At 37.8% G+C, this 22,158-nt stretch overlaps 1 protein-coding gene across 5 annotated transcripts in view; it reads right to left on the bottom strand.

Annotated features, from left to right (window-relative positions):
- Positions 1-22,158, bottom strand: part of MITF (melanocyte inducing transcription factor) — a 232,824-nt gene that overhangs the window by 88,052 nt on the left and 122,614 nt on the right. For 2 of the 5 annotated variants that reach the window (XM_032149481.2, XM_032149482.2), the window contains exon 2: positions 873-1,122. In XM_032149481.2, the coding sequence (XP_032005372.1) occupies positions 873-1,122 (250 nt within the window). Of the gene's footprint in view, positions 1-872; positions 1,123-14,260; positions 14,317-22,158 lie in introns of those variants that run through there. The other 3 variants (XM_058437151.1, XM_058437152.1, XM_058437153.1) reach the window with 2 other exon arrangements.

Here is a 22,158-nt window from a genome sequence, read left to right as displayed (position 1 = left end):
ATAATGAATCACTGGTCTGTAAAGTTCACATTGTTTAATGAACAGTAACACTTGAGACTTTTCAGAATTAGGTGAGCAGGTACTAAAAAAAAAAAAAAAAAAAAAAAAACACTAAAAATAAGGAAATTCCTCTACCTTCCTTTTAACTTTCCTTGAATCAGTCATATTTAAGAACTGAAATGTTTATTCTTAAACAAGGAGAATCTCCCTATGTGATGTGGAAGACACATGTGTGAGATGGAATTCTATTCTTAGACTTGTTACAATTTTCCTTAGTAATTAGGAAGCTATATGTCCCTAATCGAATGATGCTAACAAGCTCCTGCAGTTTCTACTCTAGCAAGAAATCAAAGAGACCCAAAGCAGACAACTCACTTCAGTAAAAGGATTATGTAGTCTGGTTATTAAAGTGCAGAAAGCTCTTCTTCAATCTTATATGTGAAGAGCTCTCTAAAACAGACAGATTTTACAACCAATATTGCATACTAAATAAAAAGAAAATTAAAGAGTGGCTATGGAAGGTATTTAAGAAAAAAAGATTTAAGATACGTGAATTATTAGAAGAGGCCCACCTCAGATAACTCTGGTTTTGAAACTTTCCCAAAGAAAGATGTCATTACAACAAACATGTATTCCTACTTGCAATTTCTCATGGAACATTGACTCCCACCATTTATTGAGTGTTACAGTTACAATGCGTTTGCATCCTTCTTTGAAAATATAAAGCCATGTAGGAATTAAGGGAGTTGGAGTTTTCAAATATAATTCTGACGGGTCAGTCTAACGAAATACATATTCAGATAAACAAAACACCTAGCAAATGGAAAATAGAAGAGAGTTTGGTCCAACCAACAAGAGTGACACTCACGTACCTTAAGGACTTCCATCGGCACCTGCGTGGCAGAGGGAAGGGTGGTGGGCACACTGACGTTTATGGCTGGTGTCTGACTCACGGGCACTCTCTGTTGCATGAACTGGGCCGCCTGCAGCTTCTGCTGCTGCTCCCTGCGCTCCTGCTCCTGCATCTGCTCACGCATGAGTTGCTGGCGTAGCAAGATGCGTGATGTCATACTGGAGGAGCTTATCGGAGGCTTGGAGGCCCCAGGATGCTCCGCGGAACTGCTGTGGGAAAACCAAAATGCATACAACATTTAGTTTCCTAATGAGACCCTTCGTTTGCACTTTGGGGTATCCTAAATTGCACCAAACTATAAAACGAGTCTGCGCAAATATAATCAAGTCACAGAATGGTACTCCACATAATTGAAAATCAAGAGGTGACAGGATTTAAGTCATTAGTAGTTGAATTAAAATAAGTCAGCTTGATTGCATCTAGGCATTTTTATCAGGCGGCTTAATTTTTTTAATTTTTTTTTTACATTTTATGCTGCACACTACTCATCACCACCAAATATAGCGCCACCACATGCACTGCCAAGAAGCAAAGCATCTTAATGGCACCCAAATTTCCACATTTAAAAATAAATTGCTTGATTTGCTTTTTTGTACAACTGAATCTAACCAAATAACTACTCCTACACATTATCTAAGTTCTTTGAAGATGCCTAAAATGTTTACTAACAAAAATTGATTAAAGAAAAGGTGAGCTTTGCCGAGAGGAAACTTTTCTAAGATACAATAAGTACAGATAATTAATGAAGGAAGTATTTGGGCCAGAATGTTAACACTGAACTCGACCTCGGTCTTTGGGTAAGGGGGCAGAAGACGAGCTGGTCTGACAGGCCAATACTTCTCTGGGTGGTTTTCTTTGTGCCGTCTTTTCTTCTGATGCACCTTGGCATGCCCTCTCCTATGTTACTATGTGTTCTCTGTGCATTCCCCGTGAGGACTACTTCTAACGGTTTTGGTACTCACTCTACCCCAAATAGTTTAAAATTCTCAAACCCTACTCACAAATTAAAAAGAAAAGACTTCCTAATTTTCCTAAATATGGTTTCTGATAACTTATCTTGCCAGCTCTAAGACATCAAGTTATTAAATCTCTCTCTGTCTTAGAATCCGGAAAAGAAGGATAACAATAGTTTTCTACCCACTTACCATTTATAAAGGTGGGAGCTGTTCTTTTAAAATTTCTATTGCATCATGCATATTTTAAAGCCCTACTTCCTAGGGATTTGGGGGGATTAAATAAAACAAGGCATATAAATCCCCTAGTACAATGAGTACCATGTAGTACTGGCTCAACAAATGCTTGCTGTCACTATTATTATAGGTAGAAAATGTTTCATTGTTTATTTCTCTCTATATATATATATTTTTAATGTCTGAGTTTAGGTAAATGGTTCAAAATCTTAGCACCTGGAACAGAAGAAAAGGAACATTCGAGAAAATCTTCACTCTTGAGAAAGTCATGCTTCAAGGTAAGTATTTGTACTTTGAACTTCCTTCCTTGAGTATAAACTCCAGTATTATCTTTCATCTTCTAATAAAGGGCAAAATAAAGCCTTAAATATCATTGACCATCCTCACCAGCTCCTTAAAGACAGGAACCTTCAGGCTCTGAAGGTAACAAAGCATGCTAGGGGATGAAGAAGTGTTGGTTTTACCCTCACGATATCCCAGAAAAACTACACATTAACAATTTAACAGTTTGCTTATTTTCACAACAGGAAATTGGCTCAGTGTATTGTCAGAGAATCAAAATGTAACATGATGCAACCATTAAAACTAGTGTAAAAATATAGTTACTGACGTGAATAAAACTACACAATAAAATGAACTTAGAAAAGCCAGATACAAAATAGTATTTAAGGTAAGATCCAAGGGTTTTTTTTTTTAATAAACAAACTGTCCATGACAAGAAAAAGCATAAGAATAATGTTACTCTACACCATTGTTGGTATATATTAAAACAGCTTAACAACATTACCAAAAAGCTAAAAATTGTTCATACAATTTGTTTCAGAAATGTGATGGACAATTTTCCTAAGTAAATAACTTAAATGTGCAAAAACTGATATTACAAAGCTCTTTACAAATTGCAAAATATGTGAATAATCAAACATTTGTCCCATAATATGAGAATGGTTAAATGCATTATCATACACGAATTCAATAAAATACTACCTATTTTTTTTAATTGTGCAACTACAGAACAAAGTCGGAAATGTATGTAACAAGAGGGAATTTAAAAGTAGGATTCGAAAGTATATTTACATTCTAATTTAAATTAAGCGTGGTATATGCATGTACACAAGTACACAAAATGATTAGTAGGAAATGTTCAAAGATCATCATAGTTGCCAGGGTGAGAATATAATTACAGGTAAATTTATCTTTCTATCATTTTACTCCCCTCAACTATAAAGAAGTCATAGTATTTTTTCAATGGCAGAGTATATGCCTCTAGACACTAATTTAAGACCATGAAGAAAGGACTTGAGTGATCAAAATCACCATTTGCCCAGAAGAAAGGGGACAGAATCCAACATAGACAACATTTTGACAATACGATGGGAAAGTGGTGACTGTATCCAGTACATTGGCAAACTTGGAAGTGCTCAGCATTCCAGCAAACACAAACCCTCTTTCCTTCATGTTTTCCTACATTTTCTACAGACACATACAAATCAAACAGCATTAATACCTTGCTTATTATTTAATATCATGCACTCATCCACATATTAAGGGCACTTGGCCATTATTCTAACTCACTTAAAATAATCTATTCACTTGATACAGGTCTACTAAAAGAGCATTAAAAAAATGTATTTTCCCATTTTAGAGTATGTGTTCAAACCTCAAATGTACCTTCCTAAGCCAAGAAAAGAAGGAGAGCTGTGATGAGGGGCATGGCGGGTGGTGGGGGGAAGCGCGGGGGGAAGCGCAGGGGGAACAGTTATTTTAAAATAAATAAATAAATAAATAAGCGGCCTTACTATTCAAAGCCTGTCAGGTTAAAACATTCCCAGAGAGACTGATTCTTTTGATAAAAACAGAAGCAAACCTTTGTGCTGTAGCAAATGCAGCTGTGGAATAATCGCACTAATTAGCTGCTCAAGACGAGTCATTGGCTGTGATACCGGGGGAAGAAATCCTTTCAATTAACAGTAAAGCATTCTTAAGACATCTTAAATTAAAATTTCTAGTTATCAAATGCACTAAGTCTTCATACGTGAAAGTCGACAACAATATCATTCAAAGCATTTTCTGAAATATCCTGTCTGAAAAAAAATACATATGTATGAAGTAGACCAGTATAAGTAAAAAGAAACCCCACTAAAAAATATAGCAAATATCTTTTTATATTTATATAAATATAGCACAGCTCAGTTAATTGACAGTGTTTTAATAAATCTTCTCGCAAAAAAAAAAAAAAAAAAAAAAAAAAAAACCCAAAAGTGCAAAGGAAGCATTAGAGTCGCCTCATGGCACACACTCCCTGCGGGATAGTTCCACATTGTGAAAGATGACTCCCAGATTCTCAGTTTTGCTCTCAATCTTCTAAACATCCGTTTCTCTTAGAAGTAACTGAATCTGCAATTATCACCTTCTAGACAAAAATGAGGACATCTGCATGTCACAATGTCAGCAAGACAAATAAGCATAATGTCTTTAAGCTCCAAATCGAGGTTTATGTGAGAACATTACAAGTGGCAACAATGCTTATTTTTTAAAACGAGGACGTGATGCTGAAGCTACTAATGATACACAAAGAGAGATGTCCAAATGTATTTAATTTTAAAAGCTAACTGAACCCATCCCAGGCCATGAAGCTGAATCTTCGCTAGATAATCCTAATTCCATGAGTCTGATTCCTTTTAATCAGATTATGTAAAGGTCATTTATTCAACAAATAGTTATTGCCAGGGGCTGGGAATACCTGGTTTCTAATCTCATAGACTTTAAAGCCACAGTCACATAATTCTTCTGAGATGCCTTAAAATTAAGTCAGTTAACTAGACTACAGAACTCTGATCCATTCCCACCTGGGAAGGTGGGCATCTCGCCATCAGAAAGCACCCTTTGAAAGCCGACGGGCAGAGAGACAAATGCCTTTACTGGCATGTATGGGCATCACTGAAGCCAGGCACACAACGCCCCTGAGAACTGGGAATTTGTCAGCAATGGCTGAAGGAGGAGGGCCACCGATTGGACTCAAGGGTAGTTCAGTCACTGCTGAGCTGCATGAGCTTTAATGAGCCACTTGACCTCTCTGGGCTTTTCCAAAATCCAGCATTTTAAAGTGCTACAGGGATTGGGTCAGTTAATGTTCACTAAATTAAAGTGTTCAGCACAGTAGCTGGAGGTATACAGACAATAGATGGCCACCAAATGTGACCTGAGTCCTACCTCTATGGCGGAATTTACATTCTTAACCTTCAAAGCCTCCCTCTTCTCTATGATGGTATAAGTATTTTGGACACGGGCTCTGAACTATCTGATGTATTCCTAAATCCTAATAGTTTATTCTACTATCTTCGTCAGCCACCTAACTATATCAGAAATTCCATTAAATTCAATGCTCCAGCATCCAAACATCTGTCTGCCCACCCCACACCTTTAACAGTAATGCCAGCGTTCTTTTACTATCTCATAGGGACTGGTCTTTGGTCTCAATATCACAGTCCTCTAAGGCAGTACTCTGGCCATCAGTAGAAACCTAGAGACACTAAAGGAATTTTATACTTTTCCTTGCATTTCCTTTATGCCACTCCTTAGGCAGAGTTCAGATCTGCTGTGCAGTAACTTGTGACTGTGGCCCAGTTAGTCTATCTCTGCACTTTGCAATACATCTGCCTCTCAGCACTGTGGTGAGAATTAAAATTTTTAATAGATAGAAAAAGCTTAGCACAATGACTGAAACATGGTCCAATAAATTGGAACACAGTTTAAAAATTAGTCGTAAAAATAATAATATTAAACCATGAGCATGCATCTTCTTTTAGATACAAGGAATCTACTTTTTATATGCCTATGTGCAAGTTTGGACGACAGAAGATATGTCTTGTAAAGTTTAGGCAATATCTATTTAAAGGAGAGAATTCAAAAAACTTTTTCAGGGATGGAGAGAGAAGATAATTTATTCTGCAAATCTCTCATAAGCCATAAAGTAGGAATTGTAGCATTTTTATTCGGTAAAAAATAATCTTCATTATAGTCGTTTGGTTGATAGAGCTCAAAGCCTAGTATTTGTTTGCACTGATGTACAATTTATTTGTGTCCAGGAAGCTCAGTGGTTGATATTCACATACACAGTGAAGACACAGGAAGGTTCAATAGTATTAACCTTCTGGGCAAAGGAGAAACTTATGTCACCGATGGGTTAAGCTACAGGGGTTTCAAAATGCAAACGGTTAGCTGAAAAAGCAAAATTAGCTGAGAACTTTGTCTCAAATAAAAATGTCCAGCCTCATTCCTGGAAATTCTGATTTGTTTAGGTACGGCCCAGGAATCAATATGTCTACAAAAATTCTGCAGCCGATTCTGACACTTGACTGATTCCGATGTTTGGAAACTAATAGTAAAATACCCAGGATCACTTGTTTGCACAGCAGGAGAGCTGGAACATGAGCCCATATCTCTAATTCTTAGACCAGAATACTTTCTTCCAAGTCAGAAAATTCGCATTCCATTTCTCACCTCCAATCAGCCTTCCCAGAGGCCTGAAGAGTCCTTCTGATACTGAATGCAACATGTTGGATGGGACAGAAGGAGAAAGACTACTTCACTCCTGCTAAATAAGCTACGAGACCAAACAAAAACATCTAACCAGAAACTTCCAACGGCCCTTTATGGGTACAGCACAACTGCTTTATCATAAATGAAAGGAACTGATAGGTTGAATCTACAAGAACTGCCCCTAACCAGTCTGTTCCACCAGCAAAAAGAAATTCTTACCAATCTATTGAAAGTGCCACCAACTGCACAAATCAGAGTTGGTAAATGGCTGTATTTTTTTTAAATGGTAGTCTGGGTGTCTAACATTTCAGAGTGAATGGCACTTCTGTTATCTCAAACTTTCCATTCCTTCCAAAGTGATTCAGGATGACTTTTTCACCGTGCATGGTGGAAAAAAATACTAATAAGAAACTATATCATCCCTCGTACTTAAAATAGCTGGGACTGTAACCCATGCAAATGTGAAAGTACCAGATATCATAGTTTGGCTTCACACTGAGATCTTCTGGACTTCTGTCAACACCTAACTTGGGTTTTAGTCATCAAGAAAAAGAAGGGAGATCTGCCAAGATTCCACCTTTTTGGGAGTAACATGAGCAGCTCAGATAATAAATACTCCAGGTCTCTGGCACAGCTAAAATATAAAGGCTTACAAAATATAGCTTGTATGCCCCATGCAAATGCTTTCCAAAAGCTAGGTGCTGCTGGACATGCAGGATAGCATGGTATCTCAACCGGACAATGCTCCTATCTCCAGAGCTTTGTACATTTCACAGTACACAGGGAGAAAAGCATTCTAAAAATTAACAACCACCAATCATACACAAGTTAAAATCTGAAGTCTTTTCTTTCTAACACTGAGACCTCAATTCGCTGCTAAAAATGGAAGATGTTTCATATCCATTCAGGATTCTCCACATTTTTTTTAAGCTGGACCTTCAACAGGTACCAGGAAAGACTAATCTCAATGACTGATTAGATAAAAATCAAGGAGAACCTTAATAAGGTTCCCAATATATCAGTATTCTCCAAAAATCCATATCAAAAATGACAACCTGGTGCAGGAAGAAAAATTAAAACATTTCTTCATATATATTTTATACTATCACTTCTATTTTTTACTTTTGTACATGTTGTACAATAGTGGCACATATACATAACTTATAAATCAAATGAAAATGTGTTGAGAAGGTTTTCTTGAAAGAAATTAACTAGGAAGAAGGATCGAAAATGTTTAGAGACCTCTGTAACATATGAACAATGCTCTTCCAGGCAATTTTCATCTGCAGATTTTTTTTAAGCTGGTTATTTTTTTTACCAGAGTGTTTCTCACTTCTGTATACTCCAACTAAGAGGAATATCAAGTTCTTACTAAAAGATATTTTAAACTAAGGATATGAATTTTGCCATTTCCTCATTTTATGACCACGACTGATCTCCATTTTCCACAGATGCCACTATGGGTTGGCACAATCTTAACACTCAATTCCTTTCAAGGAAATCGCCTCTGAGAGCCAAACCATTGAAAGGTTATAAAGCAGATAAAGTTGAAGTGCCCCACACTCAAGTTTTCTGTTTTTCATATCAAGCTTCCTTTCACTAGACTGTACTCTAGACTTCTTGCTTACTGTGTCCAACTATGGAATCCCATTCACATCTAACTGCCATGTTTTAAAGGGCTTTGAAAAATTCATCCCTTAAAGTAATTAATAGGGCATGGCAAGATGCTCCACTGAGAGTATTTTAAAAGAAAAAGCAATTTTTAAAAATCTAACACAATGACAAACTAATGACAGAATTCAGACATGAGTGTGAAAGGAACTGGAAGGAACTTTTTAAAGGTAGAAAGCTCTTCTATTTGTACTCAAATAATTGTCCCAATCACAGGGCATGCTCTGGCTGTTTTTCTAGACATTATAACAGATCAGAGAAAATTCAAAAGCCTTAGACCACCATCACTTAACAATTACTGCATGTCTAGCACACGTCAACCAAGATGCAAAGTTTTCAACATTGTGTTGAAATCAAGACAAAAGTACAAATTGTAATCTAAGGAGCAGTGAATGGGTACACCTGTCATGGTTTAACAGGCAACCTTACACATAGCAGCAATGATTTATGGTGGCCACACGACATTTATAGCTGCCCAGCATCCTGTCCCACTTGTTTGGTAAAGAACCTGATTTAACCTTGAAGAACCAGCCTCCTTCACTTTCACTTCATGAGGTTATGGTGTTGCCACTACCTCCAGACATGGAAGTACGACCCTGGCCAATCAGGAAATCCATCCTTCTGGTCACAAAGACTAACTCAGGAATGTGCTTGTGCCCCAAGACAATCAAGTAAGAGTCATCCCTATGCCTTCAACTGAAACTATTAGGTTAAAATGAGTCTCTTTAAACTAAGGTTTGAAAAGCTGCTAGGATATAAATCTGGAACTTCCTGGATCTATCCCAGAAGAAAGCCAAGCTGGAGGAAACAGTAAAGAAAGAACAGAGGACTAAGGAGAAGGAAGAACAAAGAAAGAGGGAGCCAGTGTTTGTATGGCATTGAGCACCTGTATCAAATCATCCCTGAAGTCATGATAGCCCTGGACTAACCCTGGACAAGGACTTCACAAGGGCCAATCAAACTCCATTTTTTCTTAAGCCAGTTTGATGTATCCTGGGATACTACAGCTGGTTTTGTAACATTTAAAAAAATACCAGTAATACTGGGGAAAAAGTCAAAGTTTCAGCCTAAGACCTACAGTTCATAAAACCTAGCACTCATCTATTTTCCTATTTTCTCTTTGTTTTGGCTAGGCACACTCCCACCCACAACATTTCCCAGCTTTCCAGAGCTAGACTGGCTACATGCTAAGTTTCACCAATTAGATTTAAGTAGATAACAGAAGTGGCAATCACTCTGAAAATGTTAGACACCCAGACTGCCATTAAAAAAAATATATATCCAGGTGGGCGGATCACGAGATCAAGAGATGGAGACCATCCTGACCAACATGGTGAAACCCCGTCTCTACTAAAAAAACAAAATTTAGCTAGGCATGGTGGTACACGCTTGTAGTCCCAGCTACTTAGGAGGCTGAGGCAGGAGAATCACTTGAACCCAGGAGGTGGAGGTTGCAGTGAGCTGATATCCCGCCACTGCACTCCAGCCTGGCGACAGAGCGAGATTCCGTCTCAAAAAATATATATATATATATTTACATATATTCCATCTCAGAAATATATATATATATAAATATACACATATATATACACACACATATATATACACATATATTTATACGCATATATATACATACACATATATATACACACACATATATATGTATGTGTGTATATATGTATGTGTGTATGTATACATGTATATATGTGTGTGTGTGTATATCCATTTACCAACTCTGATTTGTGCAGTTGATGGCACTTTCAAAACATTCTTAAGAATTTCTTTTTGTGGTGAAACAGACTGGCTTTTTTTTTTTTTGGCCTGATTTTTTTTATTAATTCAAACACAACTGACTACAGCAACTGTACTATAGCATAACATAAATTAAAGATCAAATATATACATCTCCATGGTGGTTCTAGGTGAAGAAAAATAGGAAAGAACAAAGATCCTCAAGAGTCTTCTAAGACAAACCCAAGAACACCACCGAAACTGTTTTCTGGAGTTCTACGTAAGAGTCTATTTCAACAGAACTTAAAGTTTACATCTTAGGAGACTGTGGGATCCTCAGCTGGAGAAGGACATGGGGTGAAAGGTATTGTGAAGTGAGTTATACGAGTGGGAGGGGCTTCATACGACCCATCTCATAGTACCTCTTGAGGGGGAGGCAGTTCGTATAGATTCAGCCTATCGGTTCCTTTTGTTTATGACAAAGCAGTTGTGCTGTACCCACAAAAAGCCATGGGCAGTTTATGGATAGATGTTTCTGAGTGGTTTCATAGCCCATTTGGCAGGAGTGAGTAGTCCTTCCCATTTGATTCCATCCAAAACACTGAATTCAGTATCAGAAGGGCTTTTCAGACCTCTGGCCAGGTTGACTGGAGGTGGGGAACAGAATGTGAATTTTGTCAGACATGGAGGAAAATGTCGTGGCCTAAGAATGAGAGATGTATGTGGGCTCATGTTCCAGCTCGTCTACTACACAAACAGTTGATCTTGAATGTTTTAGTATTCATTTCCAAACATAGCTGAGTATCGGAATCGGCTGCAGAAAATCTCCTTCAAATGATCCCCTTCTCTAAACCCTCTGCTGCCATGTCTCCTGTAATCTGGCTGCACCGGCTGGAGCTTCAGAAGCCATCCTGAACCATGAGAATGAGGGCCAGACTCAGGGATGAAACTGGTATGTGCTTGGTCCTTCATGACCTCGTCCAATCTGCTCCAGGAGGGCAGAGATATTTACATGTTTTATTCACATGTTGTCTCCCCAGCACATAGCAGAACAAAATAAATATTTGTTCAGTGAGCAAAGTTGGTGTCTCTCTCCTAACAAATATTCTACCTCATAGAATCTAATAATACTAGAACCTTACAGTTGGTGCACCCTTCTTCAAACCATTTGCTTGAATCATCCAGAGACGGAGAACTCTGGGCTCTAGGGATCTACTACAGTTCCTTTTTTTTTTTTGAGACGGAGTCTCGCTCTATCGCCCAGGCTGGAGTGCAGTGGCTCAATCTCAGCTCACTGCAAGCTCCGCCTCCCGGGTTCACGCCATTCTCCTGCCTCAGCCTCTCCGAGTAGCTGGGACTACAGGTGCCCGCCACCACGCCCGGCTAATTTTTTTGTATTTTTTAGTAGAGACGGGGTTTCACCGTGGTCTCGATCTCCTGACCTCGTGATCCGCCCGCCTCAGCCTCCCAAAGTGCTGGGATTACAAGCGTGAGCCACCGCGCCCGGCCTTACAGTTCCGTAATTCTAAGAGGAACTTTCCCTCCACATGTTAAGATTTCCCAAGTCAGAAGAGATCATATAATCAATGAATATATTTTAGTAGAGTTTCTTTCTCCCCCACATAGCTTTTTTTATTTATTTTTATTTATTTTTTTATTTTTTTTTGAGGTAGAGTCTTGCCTCTGTCTCCCAGGCTAGAGTGCAGTGGTGCGATCTCAGCTTACTGCAACCTCCACCTCCCAGGTTCAAGCAGTTCTCCTTTCTCAGCCTCCATAGTAGCTGGGATTATAGGCCCGGGACACCATGCCTGGCTAATTTTTTAGTAGAGACGGGGTTTCACCATGTTGGCCAGGCTGGTCTCAAACTTCTGACCTCATGATCCACCTGCCTTGGCCTCCCAAAGTGCTGGGATTACAGGCGTGAGCCACCGCGCCCAGCCAATAGCTGTCTTATAATCAATAGTGAATTGGACTCAGGGAAATACACCTGATAGACAAAAACCATGGCATGAGGACCAATCACGGCCCCTCAAAAGCTCAAATGAGTTATAGTTTGGTAATTCAGAAATCTAGGGATAGGAGAAACCCACTAGATAAAAAATCAGAGGAAGAAATATTGATTCATTTATTATCTTAAGTGAAAATCCACAGACCACAACAGATAATAGCATTAAGTCCTGGAGCCAGGATCCCTGGGTCAAATTCCTAGCCCTGTCATTTCTTAGCTGTATCACTTGGGCATGGTTTTTCACCTATCTGAGCCTCAGTTTTCTCGGCTGCAAAATGGGGGTGGAAAGAAGTATCTTCTTCATAGAGCAGTTGTGAAAATTAAATGTGTTACTACAAGTACAATACTTAGCATAGTTCCCACAAACCATGTGGACAATGAGTAAAAGTTAGGCAACGAATTCTTCTAGTCTGTGTTTTCATTCCTGAAATGGTGTCTTCTGAACATCTTAACATCTAAAAACTAGTCAAAGCTGACAAGTGACTTTCTAGGGAGCCAAAATTCTAGAATGCTGCCTTCTGCTATCATGTTCCTTTTCTTTCCTAGAGGAAAATACAAAACAATTAATTCACAGTGTGTACTCTCCTAAAAGAACACGCACAGAAAAGTTAATGGGCAATAACTCAGTGAACAAGTTTTGTCAAACATGTTTGTGAAGAATTTCATTCTGAGAGTGTATAAGGGAAGCATGCTCTTATGACCAGTATTTTAGTTAACCAAAAAAATGAAATTCAAAATTAAGAATTAATTTGGCTGTAAATTCAGGTTTGACATTACCATTCTTACGTTGCATCAGAACAGCAAGTTTCATTTGTTCATGCCATCCATTATTAATATTAAAAAGTTAGTAAGTTATAGAGTATATTTTTGTAGAGAATGAATCACAAAGAGTAGACATCATCTCCCCAGCTAGTATCTCATTTATAAGGCAAAAATTTATAACATTTCTAGCATAGTGACATTTTAAACACATAATTATATATGCTTTGTTCAGAAAATGCTCTAACATTTTATAGAGATGAGTAATTAAGCTGTTATAATGACATAAAGAATGAAAAAAATCTAAAGTATCTATTAAAACAAACTACAGCAGAAATAGAAGCTCAAGAAATTAGAAATCATTTTTAAAACTACATTTTATAAGACCTTTTAAAGATGTATCTACTGAAAATGATGAACTTTAACCCACACTTAAACTTATGGTAATTATATTTATATTTTTTAAGAATCAAATTCTAAAAATAGATCTGCTACATCTAGTATTTTTCCATTATTCTTGCTGTCTTTAAACACACCTTCACAAGCTGCTGAACATAATGCCTTTCTGACTTAATCAGAACCTCTCCCATGACCCAGGAACGTTCAGTAAATAATGATTAAGCTCCAGAGGTGGCTTTTGCATAAGTTGATTTGCTTGAATGCCTATTCACTTGGGGACACAGCTTTTAGCATTGTTTTCAAATCTTATCACCTAACAGTGAAAGTAAATGTTAAAGGAGGTGGGGGGAACTATCCTCTGTTTAGTTTTTCTCCATTTTAATATTTCTTTGAAATTGCCATTTTTTAAACTTGTTCTACATTTATATGTCAGGCAGACAATTCTGATGTTTGGATGTCTGTTTCCCCCTCCAAGAGAAAAAAAATCAATATACAAGAATGCAAAGAAGATGTTCATTAATGCAACTGTTACCATTCCACAGTCAGGGAAAAAAAAAAAAAAAAGGTGGGGGGGGAGAAACCAAAAATTCACAGTGTTTACAATGGGAGAGTTTTGACAAATGTTACTACTGGGTTAAGCACACTGTTTTCCTGAAGAAAATCCTGTTTTATTCATAACAAAGCTGGGCTGCAGTCTATCTTGCAATCATAAATCAAGCTCTGCTCTAACTCAGATTTTTCAAGCAGTCGAGGTATTTTTGTCATTATTAACTTAAGACCAGTATTCAATTTTAAAGGAGAGGGCAAGGATATTGGGTTAGCATTTCTATCTACCACCACCACCCCCACCCCCAAATTAGTTGTTATCCTTGTCATAGCCACCTACCAGAGGTTACAGCTGAAGCTGATTAAAGCCAGTGAGAAGTAACAGCTTCAGTATTTTTAACTCCCAATAAACCCTTCTCTTCCTCTATCCTCCCCCTTAAAGAGAAAAAAAACTGCTCCTCTTAAGTGATCCCGGGATTATTTCCAGAATAAAACTTCACTTACAGATATAAGCTTTCAAAGGAGCATGGCATGAACATCTGAACTCTAAGCGCCTCCATCTTTTTTCCTTTAAGGTGTTCTGCAAGCCCTTGGCGAAGAGTGAAAGTCAAAGTTAGTTCTGGCACTGGCTGTGTCACTAGGGGTGGCTCCTGATAAGGCCCTGGAAACTCCAATCCAAACACAGCTCTGTGCTAGAACGGTGCCTGGTGTCTGTCTGCAACAGCAGACCTGTTTAATCCAGTACCTACTGTACCTGCAGGACAAAAATGCTGCCTCGCCCCACAAAGGGGGCTACTCAAGGACCCAGGCATGGCCAGGGAGGCAGCCCAGCTGCCAGGCAAGCACTTCGGGAAGCTTATTTAGCCTTATCCAGCTCGGGTACTGGCTGAGGCTTGCAGAGACTGCACATTATTAGAGAACTTAAAAGGAGAGGTAATTTCACATACCGGTGAATTGTCAACACTTACTGGAGTCACAGAATCTAGGAGGGAGGACTGTGGAACTGCTTGTGTCCCTTCTCAGTTTGGGAGCTCTCAGGCATCAACTCATCACACAGCTCTAGGTGTTTTGCATCTGTGCACAGGCATATTTGGAGCTTGATAATTGAATATGCCCTCCTTGCTGATAGGCTAGAGATCCAAAACAGCATTCCTTACCCTCAGACCCCAAGAATATTAGGAGGGTTGTCCTTGCCCGGTTCTGGGGAAAGTAAAACACAAACTGCTCCTAATTATGGCCACCATCTTTCAGGACACACAAATCGTTAGGCCATAAACTGTGTATTCTTAAGATTGTCATCCAATCTAATTCTGAACACATTGGTATACAAGAAGAAAAAACAGCAATACATGTTCTCAAAAAACACTTTAAAATGCAGACATGACAACATCAATATTATCAAATATTTATGCAGCTCCTACAGGACTCAGCACACCAAAGACGCCCTACAGAGTTATGAAAATATTGTATGTATGTTTCTCCTTACACACAATTCAAAGGTCATAACAAAGACATCTGACACTGACTAGCTGCATACACCGGGCAAGTTACTTCACCTCTCTGTGCCTACATTTATCTCCAAAGTAAATGGTTGGAAAATAATGCAACCTCTTTCAGCCATAATCAAACTCAAATTACATGATATAATGAAATTATCTTTTTTTTTAACTTCCCTCTAATGCTAGGAAATATCTAGCCAGGAGTCTCGGCCAAACTATTTCTGGTTCTGTTTATTCTCTGCTCATTTTATTCATTCTTTCTTTCTTTTGTTCAATAAATATTTATGCAACACGGACTGTGTCCCAGGCATTGTGTAAATTCGTGGAGTTTACAGTCTAGTGGGAAACACATATTAAATAATCACATAAATATATAATGAAAAATGTCATAACTGCTGCAGGGAGGTGAAAAAGTTAAAATTTAAGGGTCAGAAAAGGCTTTCCTTAGGCAGGGACTTCTGGTCTGAGATCTGAGTTGGGGAGAGGGGGAGTATAGAAGAAATGCTTTCCAGGCAGCAGTAACAACATATGTAAGAACTATGAGGTGGGAAGTTGGCAGGCAGACTCACTATCACTGAAGGACATAGTATGAAGGAAAAACATGGTGCCCATGAGACCTACACAGTGACCAGGGCCAGACCATGAAGGATCTGATAGGCCAGGGAAAGGTCACTGATTCTGTTTCGAGATGAACAAGAAACCACAGAGAGATGGCAAGCAGGGGAATGATGAGCTCAGATTTGAGTTTTTAGAAAGGTCTCTCTGGCTGCTATATTGACAGCCAACTAGAAAACTGGCAGAGTTAGCTACTGCAATAGTCCTGGTAGGAGGTGATGGTAGCTCACGGGAAGGCGGGACGTGCAAAGTGGAGAAAAGTGGGCAGATTGCTCATAAAACTAAGGACCAATAAACAGGATTAGAGGAGAAAGTTCATCAACAGCAGTCATTGAGCACTTTCTACATGCCAGTACTGTACCGGGTACTGGGGTAAACAGATGACTAAGATGTTACACTATTTCTCTTGCTAACCTATTCCACCTCTCTTTTCCTGCCTCTAGCACAGTTTGGCATGAAAATCAAGAACATGGATTCTGATGTTTATTTATCCAGGTTCAAATCTCACCACTTACTAATTCTATAACTTTGTACAAATTTACTAAACTTTCTGGGCCCCAGTTCTTTCTGGGCCCCAGTTCTTTCACCTGAGAAAGGAGAAATAAGTGACTACCCATAGGTTATTGTTAGAACTGAAAGAGATAACAAGTAATGTGTTCAGCATTGCCTCTGATGCACAACAAATGCTCAATTTTTAAAAAAGCTCTTACAATTACAATCATGGTTAGTGCTACCTGTCCTGGATTAATATTGACCAATCTAGAGAACCAAGCAAAATGAGACAGAGTTAAAAAAACAAATGAAAAAATCCAGAAAGTGGAAGAGCAAGAAATAAAGAAAGGATAGGGAACAACCATATCAGAAACTTTAAGGGATTATTTTCTGAAAAAGCAAGCCAGGGACGGTGTCAGATATCCGTAATCCTAGCTACTTGGGAGGCTGAGGTGGGAGGTTTGCTTAAGCCCAGGAGTTCAAGACCAGCCCAGGCAATGGAGTGAGAACCCATCTCTTAAAAATAAATTTTAATGAAATAAAATAAATAAAAGTTCAAGCCAGATTCTCTCTCTCACCTTAGGCACTATTTAAAGCGAGTAAAGCTACAAGGCACTCGGGTACATTTTAGAACTGAAACTCTGATTTATTACATGCTCACACACAGGGAAAATCTGTACCCTCCATGAGTTCTCAAATGTTGATCACGAAACCAATGGTATCAATTCCAGCCATTCCCGAAGGGGACATAATGTGGTGCCAAATGTTCCCCTGGCAGGTTCAGCCAGTAACATCACCTGACTTTTTATGTTGGACAATCCACCACCTCAAGAAATATTTCTATTGACAATTTATACCAGTACTTTAGAAAGATCTACCTTACAGTACAGTTCTAAGGGAACCTTCTTGGATACAGCAATGAAATGTCCACCAGCAAATGGACCAAGCTTAAATATGACCACATGCCACCATACACAAAATTCATGAGATGTTACATGCATTTCCCAGCACTAAAATACTACTCCTCAAGTCATCACCCAAATTAACGAACACATGTCTTCTGGATATCAAGAACCATGTCCGTTTGGTTTAATGTTGTATCCCTAGAACCCAGTAGAATAAACAGTCCATGGCTTGATGAATATCTTTAAAATGAATCAACGTAATATGTAAGCAACTGTCTTGGGCACATCTGTACTATTCAGATGTGTTTCCTGAGTTTGTATATATATGTATATGCATATGAACACACACACACACATACAGAGGGAAAGAGAGAAAGAAAGAGATACCCAAATCCTAAGTTTAAACACAGACTAAGAATTTGTTGTGTGGTTGGGGAGGAAAAAATAATACCAAAAAAACTAAGCACAGAATACAGAATAAAAGCATCACCTGTACTCCAATGCTTCTGAAATAGTAAGTACTACTCTTTGCCCTAAATTGCAGCAAATCAACTACAGTCATCAGAATTCTTACTGACCCTTTAAAAGCTGAACCTTAACTAAAATGAGATTTAAAGTAATCAACCATCCAAGTGACAGCCAACTTTTTCCTTGGAAGCTAAACTGGGTTTCAGAATCTTTTTGGACGGAAAAATTCAATCACTACTTTGAACAGGTTAGAAAAGAGATAAGGGATTTTACTTGTTATCCTGTCCAAGACTTAGCTGAAGAAAAGTAATGCTACTGTTTTATCACAGCTCAAAATTCTTCTTATTTTATTTAGGCATTAAATGTTTTATTGCCCAGCCCAAGCACACCATATTTTCTTATATTCTTTTGATAGTCATTTTTCTTTTCAGTAAACTCATACTTATACTCAATAGCCCCACAACAGTTAACAGTTGAGAGCTTATTATGTGCCGGGTCCTATATTGGCCCATGAACTACACACAATTTAAGAAGCATCTACTTGGTCTTGGAATGTTTCATTATGATCCCAGCCAATGGTTCCCAAACCAGTCTTCCTATCAGAAGCACTTGAGGAGCCTTCTCCTTACCCCACCTCCTTAAAATAAATACAGGAAATTTAAGAAGTATAAAGGTCAAGGATCTTTCCCCAAACAAACGAGTGAGTGAGATTCTGCAGGGGTATGGTTTGGAATTCTGTGTTTTTAAAAAATGATTCTCAGAGTGGTCTAAAGGGAAGTCAAGTCTAGAAACCACTAATATATAACATTATAATATATATAGCTATATATAATATTATCTATGTAAATGGTCTCTTAAGAGTGGCAGGAAAATACTCAAGAATGGAAGCTCCTTTTATTTATTGAATAAAGAAGTTACTCATACATTTTAATTCTTTAAAATATCCATGTGGAATGTTAAATGAAAGCCTTATTGTGGGGTAATTAAAGAGTTTCATCAAAGTAATAATGAAACTCACAAAGTACTCTCAAGAGTAACACACACATCTCTTTTCTCCACATGGCATCATACTCACGTTCTGGGAAAAGTCAGATGACACTGAAAGGCCCTTTAATCCAAACATTTATTGGTTTTCCCAGCATGTGTGTGAGAGGCACTGTTCTCAGTGCCATGGGGAAGACAAGGATGATGATGAAAGAGGCTCTGCTTTCCAGAGGTTCGCTCCAGAGAAACCCAAGACTCACACGCACATGCCAATGGGAAGAGGGTGCAGGGAGGACAGAATGCTAGAGCCCTCTTCTCCCTCCTCTGCAACTCCTTCCCTGGCCTGGCCCCTCCTGACCTGGCAGATGAAGCTTTGCAGGTCTTATATTTCTTCCTCAGAGAGGTCTTCCCAGACTATCCTTCCTAAAGAAGAAACATCTACTTTTGTTTTGTGCTCTTGAAGCAAGCTTCTTTCTTTTACAGCTCTTAATTCAACGTGTAATCCTTTTATTTATCTACTTGTCCTGTGTTCTTAAGGGCAGGTTCCTTGTACTTACCTTTTTCTCAGTGCCTAGCACATAGTAAATATTCAAATATTTGCTGGATGGATGGAGATGGATGGATAGAAGGAAAGAAGAATGGATGAATGACTGACAAAAATGGAAAAAGGTCAGATAAGGAAGGATCTATGAAGTATAATTTGAGGGTAGCATTTAATTAATTATGAAGAAAGTCAAGAGTCATAAATGGGATATACAACTGTATACTCTTTATTTGCAAGCTTTTAGTGGCTGAGCACAACTCACTTTCATGGAGAAAGTATTGGGGTACAAATTTGCAAGGAAATGGTCCAGCAGCTCTAATTTGAAACCATCACAGCATGACTGAAGAAAATTTTTAATGACTACCTACTTGCAGAAATAACTGTGCAGTAGCACTCACTCACGTTTATCTCTTTCATCCTGTTTCTATTTTTTTCTCCTACCAAGAACAGATCTCCCTGTAACAGTGATATTACAGCATCCTCTCAAAGACAGCTCATTGTCCCTGGAAACCAAGGAAGCCCTTCAAGGTTGAAAAGGAAAATAAAGAAGAGACTAAGATGACCCCACATAAACCTGATTGGGATGCAGTCTAACATTATTCAAGAACTGTTAAGATATTTATACAAACATCCAGAAGGTAAAATTAAATGTTTTTAAAAACTGTTTCAAAGAATCTGTTAAAAGGATAAAAATATAATCTACAAAGAGGCATCTCAAATTCTGTCTAAAGTGAATTTTTAAACAATTAACAAATAAAAATATATAAAATATTAGCTTGACTCTTTAATACAATAATCAATACAACAAATTAATCCCTTACCTTAAACTCTTTGATATTCTCTCAGTGTTCATTTAAAAATAAATAGTTGTCCCTGCATTAAAGGTTATGTAGAGGCTTTTCTTTGTTATCTATAAATGGCAACCAGTATTTGCAATAAGAAAACTACAATCTAGAATATAAACAGAGTAGGTGAGACAACACAAAGTTGGAGAGAACATACTGATGAGATTATGCTGCTTTGATAATATTTTTAAATGAGAAATTTAGTAAAAAGTGCAATTTACTATCTTATCAAGGTAAGTAAACAGGAAAAGATAAGGCCGTCACCAGTGTGGGGGACAAAGTTATTCGCAAGATGACTTTACAATAAATAAAATCTCCACATCAGGACCTGAAAATCATGGTGATTTTATCTCAATTTATGAGTTAATTCTTTACTCACTTAAAAAGAAAAATGTGGACATATATTTTACTGTTAGTAACTTTTTAAGTTATGAAATATTGAAGGACAATAAGAATATGAATGTCTCTGCCTGTCTTTTAGGGGTGTTGTGGATTGGAACAGGAGAGGGCATCACCATCATCTTCAACTACAACATCAGTTTCTTTCTTCTTCCAAGCAGGAGTCAAGGTATTATAATATTTTAAAGCAACATGCAATTCGCCTGCAGAAGTGGCCTCCATGGACCACCTTAGCTAAGCCCACAGCCGCTGAGATGAACCCACCCTTCCCTTGATTCCATCTCATTAGGAGATCCCAGGACATCAGCAGTTCCACGGACCATCTAAATCCATTCTGGTCCGAGGAGGAGCTAGAAGAAGAGACTGAGACAAAGAGGACAGGGATATTGTGTCATCTAGATTTTACAGTCTATTCATATAAATTAAATGTTTGTATGCCAAAGAGTGAGCAGAAGGTAGAGAGACACTGTTTCTTGCAAACAACGATGCCATTGTGGAAGGTGGTATGGAAGTCACTGATGTGCAAAAACTCCAATTTGTATAAGATGTGGTAAGGATCCAGGGCAGTGGTTTCAACCTGAGGGCAGCAAACTTCTGAGAAGTCTACTATTTAATAAATATGTCACACCTATGGATATAAACATGGTACCATTTTTCCAACTGGAGACAAGATAGTATGATGATTCAATGCAGACACACACATCACCCTTCATATCCCAGTTTTACTCTGGGTAAGGCATTCAACCTATGAGGTACAGGAAAAATAGCACTCAATCAAGGTGACACAAGGAATGAGGACTCTATTCCAACACATTGTTAGGTAGTGAAAAGTCAGCCCTTAGAACCTCAAAGAACTTTAAATTCTAGGGCAAATAAAAGTTATTATTTGGAGACAATGCTAAAGGTAGTTTTGAATTTTAATATCGTAAGAGGTAGTACAGATTCAAAATATATGTAAGTTCAGGAAAGATATAGATAAATTTGTGAATAATATATTCATAGTGCATAACTAAAGACTAAATATTGGCGGTATCTGTAACTTCTCATAGTAGACAACAAACTATGTCTTTTCAGTGGTTGTCTTAGCTACAAACCAAATTCTAGTCCAGGAAACCTTCTGCTCTGATTCAGTGTGTTAATTATAATTTTAATTTATATTTTTTCTATGTAAACATACCCAGGAGTCACACAGGAAGTCATGTATTTAAATAAGTAAAACCATAAAAAATCAAACCTCTTTATGCTAAATAAATCACCTTATGTTAAATTTTTGCTAACAGTCAAATTTCTCAAACTTTTAAAGCATCTCAAAACTTACTCTCATACTAATGACATCCTGTTACAGTTATGCTGAGCAAACAGGATTTAAAATGAGAAAAATAATATTTGCACAAAAATCCTTCCTGTCTGTTGATTAATCATAATAAACTCTAATCAATCATAACGAACTCAATGCACATTAGCTTTCTGCATCTAATTGACACTCTAGGGAGTCTTACCTATAATCAAAGTATATATTAATGTTGATAGTAAAATATTCAAATAACCAATATTTTAAATTAATAGTCTGTAATTCCAATGAATATTACCATGAAATAATATAAAAGACAAATTAAATCCTTACTTAAAATATTGTCATGTGTTCTTTTTT

Source organism: Hylobates moloch, unplaced genomic scaffold, assembly GCF_009828535.3.
Source record: "Hylobates moloch isolate HMO894 unplaced genomic scaffold, HMol_V3 SCAFFOLD_4, whole genome shotgun sequence".
Lineage (NCBI taxonomy): Eukaryota > Metazoa > Chordata > Mammalia > Primates > Hylobatidae > Hylobates > Hylobates moloch.
This window is presented reverse-complemented; position numbering and strand designations above follow the sequence as displayed.